The following is a 12,955-nucleotide window of genomic DNA, read 5'->3' on the forward strand; positions in this document are numbered from 1 at the left end:
TTGTGGACAGAAAAAGTCAGCCCCCAAGGCCTGACCAGAATTTCTGTTCCATCAGTGTAGAAGTTCAGCAATGACTGTTCTGAAATAAGAATTAAGAGCAATCATTTTTTTGGGCAGGAGCAGTGGGGTGAGGCACTGCTGCGTCTCTCTGCCTCATGAGAACAGTTTAAAAGATTTAAGACTTATATTTAAATGGTGCCTGCTGTATTCTGGCTCTTGGTTTTGAATGCAGAAGGTTTGCATTTTGAGCCTGGCTGCTCAAATGATGAATCAGCTGTTCAGAGTTGCATGGGAAATGGGAAATGGGAAGCTTCTGGCTATTAGCACATTTCCCAAAAGCTCAGCAGGGGATGGGAGGGAGCAGAATGTATGTCATTTCAGCTAAAACCACCCAATCTGGAAGAAATCTAGGGGAACTGTAAAACACACTAAAAAAAAAAACAAAACAAAAAAAAAAAAAAAAAAAAAAAAAAAAACACCAAAACAAAAACCTCAAAAGAAAACAAAGAAAACAAAAAAATCCTTGAATGCTACAAGTTGCAATGTGCAATGTTTCTTTTCCTGCAGAGTGACCTATGGTCTCTGGGGATCACTGCTATTGAAATGGCTGAAGGAGCTCCTCGTAAGTGATGTGTTCTGAAGGTGGGGTGACTGTGCCTGGGGAACGTGCCTGGTGTTAGAACAGCTGACGCTTGGCTGATGCACAGATGTACCAAATTCTGGTTCTGCTCTGGCTTTGAAAATAATCTCTGACTTTTTCTCATTTGGACTCATGCTTTCCTCTTTCTTTCAAACTCTTTAAGGCTGTATTTTGATTCCTTGCCTTCATTTCCTAGGGAAATAAAGTTTTTCTTTGAGCTTTTGCTAGCATCACTTTGTTGATCACTGCCTGTGGGTACAGCATTGACATGTTAGGAGAAAAAATTGCAAGAGAGGCCTTGAGTTTAGGTCACTAAAAAAAACCCAATGGCAATGGGAGAAGCTGGGCTTGAAGGTTATATTTTCACTCAGGGAGTCAGCTGATTCTCCCAGGTTTGGGGGTGAGTGCTGAGACCTCGGGTGGTTCTGTTTCCAGAGGGGACCGGCTGCTTTGCCCCGGTGCCCGTGAAGCAGATGTGATGGGATGGGATATCCAGTCACTGCGTGGGAGAGGAGATAAATTATACTCTGGCCTGAGCTCGAGAGCACGTAGGTTGTGTTTTTAGAATACACACTTGGCTGTTGTCCCATCAGAGCTGGGACAACAGTTTTCTGCAGCACTCGGGAGGCAGCTGGAGTCAAGGAGCACTTTCAGACCCTGTGCTGCAGCCTAGCTGAAGCTTAGTCCTGAGACATGAATCTGTGGGGCGTTTTCTTTGAAGAGAGACTTCATAGCTTTGCATTCTGATTCCTCATGCCACTTGTTTTTGATGTTTTCACTGGTTTTGGCAGGAAATACTATGCATTATATTCTGTTGTGTTTGTGTAGTGTAGTACAACAGTGCATGGGACCCATAGCTAGGAACCAGACCTCTTCTGCCCTCCATCCCCACTGTGCTAGTGCACATACAAAGGAGAAAGTCAAAAACAGAACACAGATAGATGCAGGCAGAAAAATTAACAGAAGGCAGTGAAGGCTTTACCAGACCACAGTCTTCTCACTCTTACTACTTCTGTCATGCTGTAAGTTGATTTCTGTTAAGGGAATCACTGCTGAACACCCAGGTATCATGAGAAATCAGCCTTCATATAGTTTCTATCAGCTGTCATTCAGTAGCTCTGTTTTGTGAGGGAAGACCTCTGGCCCTTGATATTTCTCCATGATGGATGGAGCACACTCATGATTCCATACAAAATGCCTGGGATAGATGAGCTGTGGAGTATTTACTTTCTGAAGGGCTCGTTGTGGCTTCAACTTTCCAGAACGTTATAACTAAAGCAAAATATGTTGGGCTGGAGAGAAACCAGTGTCTGAATGCATGACTAGGATCTGTTGCAGGGTGCCTAATAACAGTGCTCACACTCCCGAAACACAGAGCAGATGAAATGTGTGCTTGGTGGTCATGCTCTGTGCCAGTGATGCAGTTTGTGAGCTCTCTGCTTGGCATTGGGTTTTCTTCATCCTGCATTTTCTCCTAAGTCCTAAGCAATGCAGCTGGGAGTTTAGTTAAAACTTATCATTTACCTGAACCATAAATCAGACATAATACACTGAGTAAGTCTTTCAGTCCCACCTTTAACTTGCGTTTATGTGAAAGCACCCACTGGTGTATTAGAAACATGAGCTTTATTTATGCCCTTCTGAAGCCTTATATATAAAAAAGGTGAAGAAAATTGTACTTGTTCCTTCTATGCAGCTTTTCTTTCAAACCTCATTTAACTGGCAGTAACAGCATACTGTGGAAGATTTCTGTGTATTCAGAGCCTTTATTTCTTGGCTGTAGCATGAGTTTGGTTGACTAACGGTGTGGCTCTGTGCTGTTGGAAGCGGGAGTGTTTGTGGAGAACTGCTGCTCTCTGCCAGGAGAGCCAGGCTCCTGGTCAGCGTGCTCAGGCAGTGGGAGGGCTATGGGGGGGATGTGCACCCTTCAATAGCCTGTGGTTTCCTTTGCAGCCCTGTGTGACATGCACCCCATGAGAGCACTCTTCCTCATCCCACGGAACCCGCCCCCAAAGCTGAAATCCAGAAAATGGTAAAGAAATGTGTAAAAACTGTGTTTGTGCTGCACTGGGCTTAGGAGGATTTCGAGATCTCTTTGCTGGAGACAATGATCTAGTCAAATCCTACGGTGATCTGTGGGGTCTTTCCTAGGCTGTTTCTAGTGCTGGCTTAAGCCACAGGTGCAGATGTAGTTTAACTTTGGGAAGCAACACCTTTTTTTTTCAACCCTGCCTAAACTGTGGCGGTCATTGCAGTTGCTGAAGCTTGGCATGAGTGGCTGAAATTGCAGTGTAAGCAAGACTTAGATGGACTGCTTGGGGTCTGTGCTTTGTCAGAAGGCTGCACAGAGAGTGTGGGGCTAACGGCAGTCACTGTGGCCTACAGAGGATTAGTTTGTCTTTTAAACAAAGTGTATGAAGAAAATCTTCAGCATATCAAAAGAATAACGGCATTTTGGAAACAGTTTTGTTGGCCAGATCGTGGATTTGTTGATCCAGGTGTAAACTCAGGGTAACTTCATTGGAAGGGTGGTTGTGGTTGGGGTTGAGTTCCCCACCGTTGACCCTCAGGGCCGTGCTGGTTTCAGGAGGCACACTGGAGTGGCAGAAATCAAATTGTCTTGTGCAGTTCCAGTGGAAAAGGAAACCTTGCGAAGTTAGTGCATTCCATCACTCAGCTGCTGCTTGGTGCACAAGGTGAAAAATATTATTGCTTTCTTCCACTTCTCTGTTTTTCAGGTCAAAGAAATTCCTAAACTTTGTTGAAAGCTGCCTTGTAAAAAACTATGTGCACCGTCCCTCCACGGAAACCTTGCTTAAGCATTCCTTCATCCGTGACATGCAGAACGAGCGGCAGGTGCGCATCATGCTCAAAGACCACCTGGACAGGACCAGGAAGAAAAAAGGAGAAAAGGGTAAGGTGGCAAAGCAAAATAAAAGGCACTGCAGAGAGCAGATTCTTTTCCAATTTTGGCAGCAGAGGACAAGGCAGATGCAACTGAATAGCAGAATCAGGAAAACTGAGAAAGTGTTGTCCTTGATAGCAGCGGGTCCATTTTGAAGATGTCTTTGCAAAAGCCCAGGTCCTTAGTGGTGTTTTAAGTGCTAAAGTCTATGGAGTCTGGCTGCCCACGATTCACTGAGAGCAACTCTAATGCTCACGTGAGCAAGGAGTTCAAATAAAGTGTAAGTCTCTACTTTCTTGAGTATCTAAGCAGTACTCAACAAATGTTTCACAAAATCACAGAATGGTGGGGGTTGGAAGGGACCTCTGGAGATCATCTAGTCCAACCCCCTGCCAAAGCAGGCTGGCTTACAGCAGGTTGCCCACAATAGGATCCAGGCAGGTTTTGAAAGTCTCCAGAGACAGAGACTCCACAACCTCTCGCAACAGGCTGGTCCAGGGCTCTGGCACCATCACAGCAAAGAATTTTTAACTCCTGTTCAGATGAAAACTCCTGGGCTCAGGACCATTGCCCCTTGTCCTATCACTGGGCACCACTGAAAAGAGATTTGCCCCATCCTCTTGACCCCCCCCACCCTTTATATATTTATAAGCATTGGTAAGATCCCTTCTCAGTCTTTTCTTCTCCAGGCTAAAGAGCCCCAGGTCTCTCAGCCTTTTCTTGTAAGAGGAATGCAGTGATAACAATCACTTCTTGCTAGTTATATTTTGACCCAAAAAGTGCTATTTTTAATCAAAGCTCCCCTGAAAGGGAGAACAGTGTAAAATTGCCAAACTATACCCTTCAAAATAATGACATCAGAAAGAAAACTGAAGTCCCACTTCAGCTTGCCATAAAGGCAGCAATGCAGAGTAGGGCCAGTTTAAAATTATCCCTTAAAAGCTGCCTTCATTTTAGTCTTGAAGAGAACTTGTGGGTCAGCTTCTTCCAAACCGCTGTGCTAGCATTAAATTATTACTCCTGGTTCTTTTTTTAGTTACTCACTTTAATGCAAAAGGAAACCTGGGTTTACTGAGGGTCTCAGCTTAGCCATACAACAAGGATACAATAACAGAGCAGGGCAGTACAAGTCTTGTAAGTCCTATCTGAATTTCTTTCTGAAGATCCTCTCTGCTGGTGTTATTATGGGGGTTGGATTTCTCTGTGGGTTTAGCCTAATTGATTTCAGATTATGGAAATAGGTTAGTTTTGCAAAACTAAGACATTCAGTCAAGGGAAAAGGTGGGAGTGTGTAAAGGGGCTGCCCTGAAACGTCTGAACTAGATTTTGAATTATGTACATGGATATCTTACCTCCCCTCAGCCTCCCAGTGTAACCTGTGCCTTTTAAATAGTAGTTCAGATTGAGCTCTCAGAAACAAAGTTCAAGATCATATCCTGAATAACAGCATCCTCCACTGGGGTTTGTTTATTGTTCTCTTTTTTTAGAAGAAACGGACTATGATTACAGTGGAAGTGAGGAGGAAGATGATGAGCTGAATGAAGATGAAGGAGAACCAAGGTTAATTTTATTACTGAAATAGAAAATTTGACTGCCCAAGCTGTTCTCATTGAAGGCAGCTCTCCTCAGCCAGAGTGGCTTTCTTAACTTGCTCTGAATCCCTGGGTTATCTCCTGGATCCCCTCTGGTAGCTTTAACTGTTCTGTAGTTATCAAATACAACTGCTGAGTGTAAGGTGTCTGTAATAAGCTGCTTCTTACTTCCCTGGCAATAGGGAGGAAACTCTCAAATGAAAGACCAATAAACAGCTTCAGGCTATTTGCAGCACAGTAAAAGTGCAGCTGCATAGTCAACATGCTGGAGATTTATTGGAACATCTTCATTTGCTAACAGAGGACACCAAGCAATTCTCAATGCACCTTGTATTCTCTCTTTAAGTTATGTTTAGTCATGCAGAAACCACCATTTTGTTTCAGCTCCATAGTTAATCTCCCGGGGGAGTCAACTCTCCGCCGTGAGTTTCTGAGGCTGCAGCAGGAGAACAAAAACCGATCCGACCCTCATCGCCAGCAGCAGCAGCTGAAGGACCAGGAGAAGTACAAGAAGCAGCTGCTGACAGAGCGACAGAAACGGATCGAGCAGCAGAAAGAGCAGAGGAGGAGGCTGGAGGATGTAGGGACTGGCTTGTATTCTTGTTCCACGTCTCGTTACAGATAAAAAATATGCCTGTAGAGAGTAGGCTTTGAAAGGCAAGAAGGCTGTGTTAAATTGTCAGCACAACCTGCATTTGTAGTCTTTAGCCCTTGGAGAACTGTGTCATGTTTGAACACAATGATTTTCAATTATTTTAAATGGGATTTGTCCTTTTCCTGCTGGCAACCAGCCCTGAGCTTTGGAAACAGAAGAGGAAGGGAATTTTGCTTGAGTTTGTTTGGTGGTAGAAGCCCGAGCAGATGGGATGGGAGATCTCGTGTGTGTTGCCCAATTTGGAGTGTGTCTGATCCAGAGTCCTGGCCCTACTTCTGCCTAAGATGTTAGAAGAAAGCTGCTGCCTTTTCAGCTGTCAGACACACCATGGTGCTGGGGGCATTGCTAAATCACCCTGTCTCTTCTCATGAGTCTCTGACAAAATTCAAGCATTGTGCAAACACTCTGGAGCTGGCATTTATGAAGCATAGCAAAACAAGGGACTCTGGAAAAACCTTTCCTCCTCAGAAGGACAGGAAGGTGTTTCTCATTTGGTTAGCTGCCAGCAATCACAGAGATCTCACATGTTTGCTTAAATGGGTGGCAAATCTGCCCTCGGCTGCCAAAAGTGCAAAGGTGGGAAACATGAACCATGGCATAAGTAATTGGTGGGGCCAAAAGTATAAAATAAGCAGTGTTGTTCCATGGCTCTCTTCCAGCATCAGAGGCGAGAGCAGGAGCTACAAAGGCAGCAGGAGTGTGAGCAGAGGTGGCCAGAGGCTAAGGCTGCTCAGAGGAGAGAGGAGAGGTGTAAAGATGACAAAAGGGCTGTGGAAGATGAACAGTTTGTAGCAGATGGACAGAGGAAATCAGAAAAGAAGCAGGTATGAAAAGACTGTTTACTGACAGCATTTTGCAGCTCCCTGTTCCTGCAGCTGAGGTCTTTCTTAGTTCCCTGAGGTTGTTCCCATCCTCTGAATCACAGACCAGAGAGGGACTTTTTTACTGTGTTTACTGCCTCTTGTTCTCAGCTTCAGCTTCCTTTGGAGTTGCATGTTACCGAGTCATCCTCCCTATCTACAGCAATGACACTGCATCTCCCACTTCTGTCCCTGCCATTCCTCTGCTTCTGCTGAAATGGTCTTCAGTCACTTCAATCTGATTTAAAATATCTTTATCCTGAGAGCTTCTAGCACTAGTTCCACCTGAGATTAAATCTCCAGTCTTCAGTTTTCATTCAGATTGTAACCAGCACCGTTTCTTTTTCACAATTAAAACTAGAGAGTAGGTTCATTTTAATGCTCATTTAAGTCTCGTTGGCAAGTCTGGCACCTTGGCCACAATGTTTTTTCTGATGTTTCAGCAGCAAACTAGTTTGTAATGAAACAGGAGTATGGAGTGTTTGATTAAAAGCTCTCTGGTTCTAGGAAAAGTAAAAAGAAAAAAGATCTGATTTTCTGACATGCTGTCTCAAAAGCCAAGCACAGAGTATTTGAGGTCACTTTGTGCTTCCCATTGCTCAGGGTTGTGGCTGTTCTGTCAGCCCTGCTGGAATTGTGCTTGCTTTGTTCTTTGAAAAGCAAATATTTCCAGCAGTCAACTTGGTTGGACTCCAAGACATTGTTCTCTCTGAGGTTCACCCCTCTTTGCTTTCAGAAGATGGAAGATGTGCAGCACAGGAAGATGCATCGAACTCTTCCCAAAGATCAGACACAGCTACTGTCTCTCCAGCATGACCACAAGCAGAAGAAGAGTTCAGATTCAGCTGTGCATCCTCCATCAAGCAGCACAAGCAAAGAGGTACTGTCTTGGCCAATGAAGCATTTTGATGCTTTGCAGTTTATGGTGCTTTGCAGTTTATGATGCTGAAGCAGAGAACAGATTGATCTGTAAACCTAAATCTAGAGCTTGACCTGTGTCCTGCTACACACCTATGCTACAGTAAAGCCTTTGGTTTCCATTAGTGTAGAGGGTAAGGGAAAGTGTCTCTGTCACTTCTACTAGAGTTCAGAGAGGGGCTTGACTGATGAATGGGGAAACAATGTCCTTGTGGTCAGCCAGGTGTCATTCCCTTGTCTTCCAAAGAGGAACAAGTTAAGGTAGCATTATCTGAGGTTTAACAGATATCTTTGCCTGATTTTAGGTTTCACAGAATTGACCCAGACGCAAAATGGTGTCGTGCCTCCCAAACACAGATCTCTGTGCCCCAGCACCTGGCTGTGATACCTTTTCTTCTTTGTCTCCCAGGATTTTATGCAGATACAATTTAATGGATCAGGGGTAGCCACATATAGTCCTTGATTGAGTTGTAATCCACTTTACTCTTGTGTTAACTCTGAAAGTGTTTCTGCCCATTAACTTATTCTGCTTACTGTTACCATATTGTGAAAAGTTCTGGGTCTGTTTCACATACGTTATCCCATCATTCCTAGCACACTTACTTTTGTTTTTGATATAATCTCAACTGGTGAGCCCCATTCTACTGTCAGTGTTATTTGTTGTATTACTAAAGTCTGGGTTGATGTCAAGAAATTCAGCAGCTCACAGGTGCCTCCTCAGATGGCTGTTTAAAAAGAGTAGTGACATGGTCTCTGCACTCACGGCAGAACATCTTCCCAAAATACCCAAGCAAAGGCATGAGGAGAGCTCATGCACCTGTGTGTAAGAGGAATGCAGAGTGCTGTGCTGCTTCTTTACGTCTGGCTGCAGTCTTCAAGCAAGTGCCCTGTCTGTCACCTGTGTGTGTGCATGTGTGTGTGCATGTGCTGCAGCTGCTTCCCTTAGCTGAAATTTTCCATATTGAGAAACAGTGAAATGAAGCTGCTAGGATTGTTGAAATGATGAATTTTGATGACTGGAGTCTGCTAACAGCTAAGGAGCAATATGGAGTCAGGAAAACAAAGGATCTTAAGCTCCATGTTAGAGTAGCAGTTTATGAAAACCAGAGAATAGTTCTGTTTAAAGTACATTTCAACTGTCAAAAACCCAAATGTCCTAGCTCCAAAGGCTTTGTGGCATCAGCTGATTAAACAGATCATTGCTAAAATTTGAATGAACTTCTCTTGAAATCAGTAGTTGTATGATGGTGGAGGGCTGGGTCTTACTCCAGTTGGGGAGTAAATTTGGTGTGGGCAGAGAAGTAAGCTGCTTTTGTTAGGTACACAACATCAGTCAATAGAAATGCTTTGCTTTTGATGGGCTTTCAGTGGGTTGGGGAAAAAATGCAACTCAGCTGAGTTAATTAAACTTTCTTTTCTAACTCATTATAGTTAGACATCAAAAGAACTGCAAAATGTCATCTTAAATACTCATCTTTGCTTTTGGCATGTGTTTTGTAAATGACCTCTTTGTAGCAGAATGAAATGTATCATGCAATTCAGTGTGGAGTCACTTTTAATTTAGTGGCAAAATCAAATATCACTAGTTGCAAATTAAGTGCTGCCTGCCTTTTAGGTTCACAGCATGAGGCTCTTGTCATTAGGACTACCATAATATATTCTAGTTATAAGGACAAATTATTTTACAATATTGCTTAATCTGAGAACTTCTTGGAAGTCACAGATCCTTCTACGAAAATCATGGTTAGTGGTACAGGATTGCACTTTTTGGTTGAAGTTTGAGACTCTCTAATTATCCCAGCAGTCATAATTGTTTACAACAGTTTAAAAATGCTTTAAAGTTTTGACTGTTTTTAATAGTGGTAACTCAGTGGATTTGTTCATGTTGTGACTGATCTTTCCTAATTTATTAGGCAAAGAAATGCTGGCTTCCCTCTTTGAAGAGATCTAGGCAGAGATGGAGATAGTCTTACTCAAGAGCGAGTTTGTTTGCATGCTTTTTAGGGCTCAGTGGCATTTGCAGGAGCAATTACTGATACACAAAACCTCTCCAGACTTATTGTAACATTAAGGCACTAAAACCAAACAAAACCTTGAGGCTCCAGAGCCTTGAGTGTAATGCTTGAGGCCACAGAACCTTTTCTTGGGAGTTCCTTGTCTTTGCCATTGCACTCATCCTGTTGCAGGCAGGTCAGGGTGGGTCTGGGGGTCCAAAGTGTCAGCTGCATGTTTGCATCTGGATGATAAGAGATTGCATGCAAGCTCCCTTTGGGCACAGAGGTGGGAGGTAAATTATCATAGCTAACTTTTGCATGGGTTTTTTCTCTTGCTTATGGTAAAATTTGCTTTCCATTAGTAGGAGTTGCATGTAATGAAAATCCGCCCTCAAGAGCAACAAAACGATTGAGTTCACTGGGACTAGAATTTTGTGGTGTTTGGCTGTGGCTACTTGTTTTAATAAGGTTTTTTAGTTTGGTTTTGGTGGTGGTGGTATTGTTGTTTGTTTGGTGTTCTCTTTTTCCCAAATAGAGATCTGTGAGACTAAGTGGAATAATTTTCCATCTCCTCAGCATTTTCCTAGGCTGTGTTAAGAATACACAGACCTTCCTGACATAGGCACAGATACCCAGATCCTGTGAGAGATACTGCTAAGAATGCCCACCTAGATACAGATAACTGAGTGCTTTTGGCATTAATCCCTAGTTTACTGTGTAGAGCTATTTCTAGGCTGCTGGATCAGAAGATACACTCAAGATTTACACTAGAGAATGGGAATTAGTCATGTTGAATGAAACTGGAAAGAATAGTGGGGTCAAAACTGTAGGATAAAGACTTTTGTAATGAGCAATGCCCCCTCAGGAAATGAAAGGACCTTTATTCCTTCTAGATCATGTTCCTCAGTCTTCTAGTGCAAGTAGCATACCAAAAAGTAGGTTGTTAAAAGTGATTTAAAGTAGAAAGCAACATGCAGTAGTGTCAGTGTTGTCATGGTTTAACCCCAGCCAACAAATGAGCCTCACAGAGCTGCTTGCTCACTCACTCCCCCAGTACCATTGGGGAAAGAATCAGAAGAGTAAAAGTGAGAAAACCGGTGGGTTGAGATGAAGAGTTTAATGGGTAAAGCAAAACCCATGTGTGCACAAGGAAAGCAAAACAAGGAATTCATTCCCCACTTCCCCTGGCAGGCAGGTGCTCAGGCACCCCCAGGACAGCCGGGCTCCAGCACACGTAGCGGTCACTTGGGGAGACAAACGCCATCACTCTGAGCGTCCCCCCTCCCTCCTCCTCCTCCCAGCTTTACACTGCTGAGCGTGACGCCGTACGGTCTGGGACACCCCTCTGCTCAGCCGGGGTCACCTGTCCCAGCTGTGTCCCCTCCCAGCTGCTTGTGCACCCCCAGCCTGCCCACGGGTGGGGTGGGCTGAGGAGCAGGAAAGCCCTTGGCCCTGTGTGAGCCCTGGGCAGCAGTAACAAAAACCCCCCTGTGCTCCCAGCACTGCTCCCAGCACAGCTCCACACACAGCCCCACGCTGGGTGCTGTGAGGAGAATTAACTCTACCCCAGCTAAAACCAGCACAGTTGTAGAAGGAGGTAATTAAATGCACAGCAAAGCAGGCTGCATGTTGTCAAAAGGTACTAAATACAGGCATAGGATTCCTTCCAGCTAAAAGCCCAGCCTGCAGCAAATGGGATGGCCTAGACTGCAGCATATGGCATCTCAGGCCCTTTTCCTTGCTGCAGTTTGGAAACTCCATGGAAAAGGGTGGGTTGCAAATGGAGAAATGGTTCATATTGTGCCAGGGTTGACCTCTCCCTGATGGGAAGGTCCGTCAGAGTCAATGCACACTGTGCTGCTGCTGGAGAACATCCAGGCTGCAAAGCCTGAGGCTCATGCTGCTGCTTTTCTCCTTCTCAGGCCGAGGACCCAAAAAAGAAAGGCGACAGCATCCAGCCTTCCCTCCAGTGGCCAGCAGTGCTGGGGCACGAAGCCACGCCACACGCCAGGGTGGGATCTGGGAGCAGTTCCAGCCCGTGCACCCCTGCTCCACAGAGAGCCGTGCTGGTACAGGTATGGTACTGCTGCCCCAGGCCGGGGGGGACAGATGGGTGGCTCCTCAGTGGAGCAGCACTGATTCCCTTCACTCCTGGCACGAATAACCGAGGCCTCTGCAAACCAGCTCAGAGGTTTTTAGTGCCACCATATGCTGCTGAGCTCCACATGGTGTTATATTTAGGCACTGCAGATCAGGGTTAGATTACAGTTATGTTTATATACTTGATACCCAATTGCTGATTCCATATTACCCTGAGATGTTCCACAGAAAGCCTGAGTGACTGTGCTGTGGCAGTCTCTGGATGGTGTAGTATTTATATGATGCAATAAGTATATGTGGCACTTCACAAAACGAGTCCAAAGCCAGAATTTTTATCCCTGAAGACCATATGAACAGGCAAGATTGTTAGTGTGCTTATGAAGTGATCTAGAATTAAATGGAAGTACAAGAAGGACCAATGCAGAGGCAGATTTTGTCTGTGGATAGAGCCCAGAAGGTCTGTGACTTGAGAAATGTCAGTATTGGAGGTAGGAGTGATACCTAAACAGTACCTGTGCAGTGAAAGCACTCTGATATCAAAGTTCTGCATTGGAACCCTTCTCTAAAAACATTTCAGCTCCTGCTATTTCTACCAGTTCTGGGAGAGGGGATTCAGGGTTCTCATAGTGTACCCAAAAACTTGGCATCCTTTCAATGTCCTACTCTTTTACAGTGTATGATATAAGTAGCTTGGACTGCAGATGCTTTTTCTCTCCAGTCTCTTGTGAAGGGAGCAAAAGAGAACTAAGACAGCAAGTAGAAAAGGAGTAAACTACTTTAATTGTGAACAGAGCTTGTTTAAGCTGGCAATCCCCACTTGCTTTGAAAACTTGCAGCAGCAGGATTGCCTTTACAGTTCATTTGTGCATTCATTCATCCCCTCAATGAGGACATCCAGTCAGAGCACTTGTTGTATTCTTGGCAAGTCTCAATTTGTGCTGGAGTCCTGGGTAGGTGTGTGGATGGATGGATGGATGGATGGATGGATGGATGGATGGATGGACAGCTTCTGATCTCTCTCTCCAGTTCCATCTGTGGGGTTTACCTAGCAGTCTCCACAGCAGAGTGGCATTTTAAGAGGGAAGGAGTATTCTCTGCATGGCCACTGTGCTCCAGCAGAATCCCAAATACTACTAGGAAGGAAGGAGAGTCACTCTAGGCTGGCTGCATCACCTAGAAGTCACTTAATTTCTTTGCACCCTCTCAGTGCTTTCCAGTTTAGTAGTACCTCTCCCAGCTGCCAAGGAGAGTGGTGAGGAATGAAACAGTATTTACCAACCTCTTTCACATT

General features: G+C 44.6%; 1 protein-coding gene across 1 annotated transcript in view; it reads left to right on the top strand.

The window, feature by feature from the left end:
* LOC103773496 (mitogen-activated protein kinase kinase kinase kinase 4-like) overlaps nt 1-12,955 on the top strand; it is a 92,200-nt gene that overhangs the window by 42,251 nt on the left and 36,994 nt on the right. The window contains exons 7-14 of the mRNA XM_008940866.1: nt 568-622; nt 2,594-2,672; nt 3,379-3,554; nt 5,033-5,105; nt 5,522-5,717; nt 6,452-6,616; nt 7,389-7,532; nt 11,487-11,639. Of these exons, the coding sequence (XP_008939114.1) occupies nt 568-622; nt 2,594-2,672; nt 3,379-3,554; nt 5,033-5,105; nt 5,522-5,717; nt 6,452-6,616; nt 7,389-7,532; nt 11,487-11,639 (1,041 nt within the window). The remainder of the gene's footprint in view (nt 1-567; nt 623-2,593; nt 2,673-3,378; nt 3,555-5,032; nt 5,106-5,521; nt 5,718-6,451; nt 6,617-7,388; nt 7,533-11,486; nt 11,640-12,955) is intronic.

Source organism: Merops nubicus, unplaced genomic scaffold (assembly GCF_000691845.1).
Source record: "Merops nubicus isolate BGI_N331 unplaced genomic scaffold, ASM69184v1 scaffold10465, whole genome shotgun sequence".
NCBI lineage: Eukaryota > Metazoa > Chordata > Aves > Coraciiformes > Meropidae > Merops > Merops nubicus.